The 7,174-nt window shown below is 37.1% G+C and overlaps 1 protein-coding gene across 1 annotated transcript in view; it reads right to left on the bottom strand.

Moving 5' to 3' along the window:
• Positions 1–1,905: 1,905 nt before the first annotated feature.
• CHMP4C (charged multivesicular body protein 4C) overlaps positions 1,906–7,174 on the bottom strand; it is a 54,396-nt gene continuing 49,127 nt past the window's right edge. Inside the window, exons 3-5 of the mRNA XM_006880500.1 lie at positions 6,815–6,929; positions 2,480–2,633; positions 1,906–1,974 (exon numbers count right to left, since the gene is read on the bottom strand). Of these exons, the coding sequence (XP_006880562.1) occupies positions 1,910–1,974; positions 2,480–2,633; positions 6,815–6,929 (334 nt within the window). The 3' untranslated portion in view covers positions 1,906–1,909. The remainder of the gene's footprint in view (positions 1,975–2,479; positions 2,634–6,814; positions 6,930–7,174) is intronic.

Genomic DNA, 7,174 nt, shown 5'->3' with positions numbered 1-7,174 from the left:
CAAGGGTACTCCTCTACAACTCTCTAGATCCCTTTCTCTCTCTCTATCACTCTCTACCTCTATCCTTTTCAGGATTGTTACTCACTTTTTTACCCCCTTTAACGCAGCAAGATCTGCAGGCTCTGACATGAGGCTCAGTTCATTTGATTCCCTTCTCTTAGAAACGACAGGCCCATACTGTCTACTTTTCAATATCTGAAAGCCACACAGATTTGGTCTGGTAGGATTGTAAATCCTGTACAGGAGGAACTGTGTTGAGAACTGGGGATGCAGAGCTATTTATAAAAGATATTTTCATCAATACTATATTAAGGACCCCGGGGATTTTGACAGTTAAGCAAGAGCCACAATAATTAAAACACATATAAATATGTAACCATGATAAATAAGACAAAGAAAAGCAACGTTTTATGAAAATATATAATGGTTAGACTTGATTGATTCAGGGAAAGAGTCTCAGAACTTGAGATTTAAGGAATACATAGGATTCGTATGAGTCTTATGGAGAATAGGAAAACTGCCAAGGAGAATAGCATATGCAAAAGGTGTGGAGCAGAGTGCGATTCTCAGAGACCACCAAGTCCAATCCTTAGATTTTCTACTGAGAAAGCCAAGGCTCAGAGAGCTTGTGACATGCCTAAATCATATTCTATTTGTACTGGGATTAGAATCCAAGACTTCTACTTCCCTCAGTGAGACATGATAGGCTTATGTATGGCAGAGATTATAAGAATGACACATGATGCAATAATGAATGAACAGAAATCCAAAGTCTCTGTAAATTTTCATTGAAATTAATAATAAAAAGAAAAAGAGTGGAAAAAGGATGGCACATGATAGGGTAGGGTTTCATTCTATTGAACAAAAGGGACTAAACCAATGCAGAAAATAGAAGAGCATTTTCTATGATACTTGCCATTACATGGTACATGATATGGGGAATAGATAAATACTTGTGCAGTTTATTTTTATTTAAAAATAATCTTGGTCAAAATTTTATTCAAGAATCACTTTTAATTGCCTATACTTTCAGTGTATTTACAATGACTATTCCATAAAGTGTCAATAAATGTATGATGAATACAAAACAGCAAAGAACCAACACTCACATTTAGTGCACTGAGGCTATAACAGCACCATAATGGCCTGAGAGTGTTAACGTAGCTCCCTAAGTGGCTAAATTACACCCAGGAGATTCTCGCTCAGCAGTGTAAGCTGTTAGTGCTTTCAGACATTTTGGGAAATGCATCCATTGCCCCATTTCAAGCTTAATTGGCATAATAAATGTCAATTAAAGCTCTTTTAAGATTTTAAACTGCTAAACTCAAGTGAAACTATTTATGTATAGACTCACACAAGACAATTCTAGAGGAAGTAGAAGTCTCTCCTAAAAGAGACATAATGTATTTACATCCACCATGGACTCAGCTCCACTAAAATGGATAAAGAAAGCAAACTGGCATTAACTTCCTAATGGAGGTAATTTCCACCCCTCAATCCTAAAGGTACCACTCTTAAACAGTTTATAAATGGCCTTTTGTCTGATATGTTCATAGAATTCAGCTTTATTTCAACAAATATACTAAACGTCAATATATGTATGTACATGTTTTTGCTGTTGTTATGTGCCATCAAGTTACCTTCATGTATTTGTTAAATACAACGTGAATATTTCCAAGGCTGAAAGGTTCAACAGTGAGGAAGGCAGCCAATGTCTCCTGCCATCAGTGTACTCCTTCCATTTGCTATAATCCTTAATTCTAAGTCATCATTCCTTTTCTAAATTGTAAATGACAAATATTCATCCACTGGGAATACAAAACAGTATTTCTGATAACTTCTAAGCTTGGCATTTTGCTTCTAGATCTTATATGTACCTCATTCATGTAAATGTAAAAAAAAAGGTAGTTTAAGTAGCCCAAGCTGCCAAGTGCTTGATATCATCATCATCTTCTTGTGTCCTCCTGGAAGATGCTGGAATATAAAATGGACACATGTTAGTACTTGGTGACATTAAGACTTTCAACATCAGGAACAGAAATGAACTTGGGGTAAAAAAAGAAAAGTGTGTATTCATGAAATACAAAATATGTGCTACTTGAAACAGATGAAGGAGAGAACTGTTTAAAAGGGATATATGACGAGGTATTATTGTCATGACAGGAATCCAGAATGAAGGCTGCACAGTGGAGTGGACTTGTGGGGAGGGACTGTATAACAAGGAAAGAATTTTTTCTTGTACTTTTCAAAGAGAAGAGCAAATTGAGGAGCAGGGAGCAGGGTGAGCAGGGAGAAAAGTGCAACAGTGAAAGAATGACTGGAAATCCAAAGTCTCTGTAAACTTTCTTTAAAATTAAGTTTTTTTTTTAAAAAGGGGGAAATGTGCTAAAAGGGAGGAAAACAATATCAACAAAAGGGAGGAGCCTGGTATTATTTCAGGTGAATGAAGGATGAGAGGTAGTTGAGCTGGGGCCCAGACCTGCTCGGGAGCGATGAGCAGTGGAGGGCATACTTGGCTGTCTATGTGGCTGTGCTGGAAGGGTAGAAGAGGGCACATTTGGAAGTCGGATATTTGTCATCTTCTTATTTAATTCCTCCTGCTCCAATTCTTCAAGTTCTGCCATCAGCTCATCCTGAACACAAGAGAAAGTGAGAGAATTATGGAGTTAACGTTTCAAGAAGTGGGTTTCCTCAAACACAATAACAAGAACATCTGCTACCCAATTGATATGTGAGAACCCAGTGAATTGGAATATTTATTTTAAAACTAAGTCTTTTTGCAACATTGAGCAATGATTAAAAAATGAATATTTTGGGTTGTGCAAATTTGTTGTAGTTAATCTTATAATACTTCAGTAAACAGTCATGCAAGTAATTTCTATTAGCTAAATATATAACCTCCACTGTTTCTATGAAATTCACACCTTGCTTGTTATTTTTTTCAATTTATCTTTTCACCTGCTAAAAATGAAGAATTTGTGAAATAGTCACAATGTCCTTGAGAGAAAGAAGTATTTTTATTTGGGACAGTGCTATTAAAAATAAAACAGAAACATTTATACAAATAGCATAGTATATAGAAAAATAAGTATATTATGGTTCTTTCATATGATCAAAATAGATACAAATTATGCTATGTATTTACGTTGAGAAAACTTCAACTCAAGGTAAATGCATTTTATTTCCTTCTTTTAGCTATAAGCTAAGAGCATATGGATCAATCCTGAACTTTAAGGATGCAGGATGAGTTTGAGACCTTAAGGGACAGATTTGACATGTCTAGAGAAGTTGCTGTTTGTGTTGTGGACCATAGAGTCAGTACTGACTCATGGCTGACCCTCTGGTGGGTTTTCAGAGGCGGTTACTCATCCTTCTTCCACAGAGCAGCTGGGGGCCTTGAACTGCATGCCTTCAGCATTGCAGCACAGCTTCTTGCCACTAGGTTCCCAGAGCTCCCAGACTGGAAATAGGTCCAATTTTACTGATTTCATGAGTACTTATTTCCTCTCAGGTTGGGAGTGGAAATGAAATTTGTCATCATTGAATATAAGTCATCAGGATTGCAAGTGACATGTCCATTCTTCTATTCAACCAAGTACAGTTATCATTTATTCATCTGTTCATCATTTAACAGCTATTGAGAGCTAACTGCTAGCCAGGCATTGATTGCACTCAGTGCAGAGAATGCAAAGTTGAATAGACAACACCTGTCATAGATTGAACTATGTCCCCAAAATATATGTGTTAACTTAGCTAGAGCATAATTCTCAATAGAGTGCAATTATCCCAAGTGTTACAAATCCTAACCTCTGTGATGCCAGTGCAAAAACAAGCAGTTTGAATCCACGAGCAGCTCCTTGGGAAAAAGATGAGCAATCTCTTCTCCTGTAAACCCAAGACTCTGAAAAAACCCAATATGGACGCTCAACTATGAACCAGTTCTGACTCAATAGTACATAATAACAACAGAAAGACGATACCAATGAGTCAAGATCAGAGGCACTTATGTAATGATGTAGTCATGTCTAATGATGTGATCCAAGCTGTAGTTAGACAGTTGTGAGGTGAGTAAGGTGAGTAAGGGCAACGTCTTTAATTAGGCCACAGCTCTGAAAGTTTCTCTGAGTTGTAACCTTTAACACCCTGTGTCTCCTGGAACATAAAGGGAGAGCAGAAACGGTAGGGATTGGGACCTCAGCATCATCAAGAAAGAATCACTAGAACCCTGTGGAGTCCTTTGAACTCAAGTACCTCCACTGTCCAGCTCTCTTGACAGAAGAAGGCCATGATTTAGAGAGGGAGATCTCCCAGGAAAGCTGGGTCTGAAGATGCTGAAGGAGACAAGGACCTTCTAGAACTGAAATAGAAAGAAAGCCTTCCCTTCGAGTCCATACCCTGAATTTGGACTTCTAGCCTTCTAAACTGTGAAGGAATAAGGGGTTGTTTGAGTTTTGGTTATTTTTGTTTTGTGGGAGGTTTTTCTGGGTTTGGGGTGTGTGTGTGTGTGTGTGTGTGTGTGTGTGTGTGTGTGTGTGTTTTCTGTTAAAATTAAGCCACTTTGTGAGATCTCTGTTACAAGTAGCACTGGATAACTAAAAGACACTCTGAATGCAAGGATCTCATGTTCAAATGTAGACAGCAGACACATAAATAATTATCCTACACTAGAATGAGAGTAATGATACTGCGGGGCAAGAGAATGGAATCATGCCAACCATAATATTTTATTAAGTCAACTCATCTTAGATGTGTAGCCAGTAAAAGCTTCTATTAAGTTTACCTTCTGAAAAGGAAATAAAATATGATGGTGTGTGGGTGTTGAGGCGTCCTTCTTCTTCTTCATAGTCTACATGAATAAAGTGACACCACACTCAACTTCCCTGACAGGCTGCTTGTTCTCACAAACCAAGTAAGCACAATACAGTAAAGATTTGTTCTTAAAGATTAGAACAAATATTGTAAAGAAAGAGCAAAAGAGTTTCCTACTTGGAACGTGTACTCAGAATTGCCAATAACCCTTGATGCTGTTGTTAGGTGCCGTAAAGCCGTAGACGACTCATAGCAACCCTATGAATGAAAGACCTGAACACTTGTGTAACTTTCATTGTTTCTCCATGTTCATGCAGCTTCCAGAGGCAAGCTATTTCAGAAGTGGATAGCACTGAAAAGATATTTAATGGAGGTCTCATGGCATAATCAGTAGCTTGATGCATTGCTAACCAAAAAAAAACCATGTTCCTCTGGAGGTTCCAACCTATTACTACGTCCAAGGGAGAAAGATGAGTAGTCTCCACCCATTGAGATTTACAGCCTCAAAATCCAATGAAGGGTTGCTATGAGTCAGAATCAATTCATTGGCAAGGAGGCTGAGTTTTTTAGTTTAGAAAACATGAGACCAACAGAATAATCATTTCCCTCATAATTTTTAAACTTTCCCGAACATTTATTCTATCACAGATAAAAGTTTAGAACATAATGAACTTGAGAAGATAAATCTGTCATTCGGTAATTTTAATGTAGTAGATGAGAAAACTATCAGAAAAATAATTTTTAAAAGTTATAGAAATGCTTAACAGTAAATGGTAGAACCCATGGGTTCTCACGCTCAGCATAAGGCCCTTCTACTATATTACCGTACACTCACGAGATGAATAGGGAGTTTGGTGGCCTAAGTTGCACTGTCAAAGAGGTGATTCAAATACAGTAGTAGCTCCAAGGGAGAATGATGAGCAATCTCCTCCTGTAATTTACAGCCTCTGAAAACCTTCTGGAGGGTCAGGTATAAGTTGGTTCTGACTGAATGGCACTTAATAACAATATTAGATGTTTATTAGTCTATATCAGGAGTTGGAAAACTTTTTCTTTAAAGAACCAGATAGAAATGTGTTAGGTGGCATGGCCACGTAGACCCTCTATTGTATAACCTTCTTTGTTGTTACTACTGTTGCTTTCTACAACTCTTTAAAAGTAAAAATTATCCTGGGCTCTTAACACAAAACACAGGCTGTGGGAAAGAGTTGGCCCACAAGCCACATTTTGTTGACCCCTAGTATATACTAGTTAAGTACACTGTTTTTTTTTTACTAGTTAAGTACACTGTTGACACTAACGCTTATTCACCAAGTCTTCATAGCACCATGACTCACTTGTCAGTTTCATCATTTTTAAAGCAATATAGATACCAGGAGCCAGATGCTTTGCTATGCTAATCCAATAATTAGAAATGTTTCAAAACATAAACTAGTCCTTCTTGTGTGTATTTTGAGCAGAACAATTGAATTCACAGGGCAGACATCACCATTGTAATTGTGGTCTGTATTATTTGCCTGATTAATCTAAATGGAATGTGTGTGTTAATAATGGCACTCCACATTCATTTTGTTTCATAGCCTGGGTAATAAACAGAAGCAGTCTAACCTCTAATTTAACAGCTATAGAGCATGATATGTCTCTTCCATGCAGAGTGACACAATCTGCTTTGTTTTGCCCAGATGTACAAGCACTTGATTCCTCTTAATGGGGCCATTTAGGCATCAACCATTAAAAGTCTCTAACTTTACATAATCACATGCTGCTTTCCCCCTCTAATAGCTGAAAACTTAATTAGGAGATTGTTTGTTAAACTATATTAATCTTTCCTTTAAATCAGAGCTACTAGCACTGCATTCTTTTTTAAGGGAAGCACATTTAGGGAAAAAATGCCTTTTATTAGGCAATTCTTTAAGTTAGAAGGTAACCTTGCTGCTATAGCTGACTATGAAATGGCCTTGTATAATAGCCACAGATACTGCAGTGTTCATGCAGTGTTACTCACCTCATCAAAGCCATCATCAAATCCAACTCGTTGAGAAAATGCTTCTGAGATTTCTTGGGCAATATCTTGCTGCTCTGTGATCTCCTGCATCAAGTCATCTATTTTGTTCAGATCCCTGGGAAATGACATTTTGTTGAAATATTTTATATTTTGGACAAAATATTATGAAGTATAGTATAATCCCATATACAAAAGAGTCAACTGAATAGAAATTCTTAGCTACTTAAATACGATAACAAAAATCTCTGGTGCTAAATATATATATATATACACACACACACACACATACATATATGTGTGTGTGTATATATGTATATGTATATGTGTGTATATATATATATGTGTGTGTATATATATATA

The sequence above is a fragment of the Elephantulus edwardii genome, unplaced genomic scaffold, assembly GCF_000299155.1.
Source record: "Elephantulus edwardii isolate Elephantulus edwardi_28Jun2011 unplaced genomic scaffold, EleEdw1.0 scaffold00008, whole genome shotgun sequence".
In the NCBI taxonomy this organism is placed as follows: Eukaryota; Metazoa; Chordata; class Mammalia; order Macroscelidea; family Macroscelididae; genus Elephantulus; species Elephantulus edwardii.
Note: the sequence above shows the minus strand (reverse complement) of the source record. Positions and strands in the feature narration are given on the sequence as shown.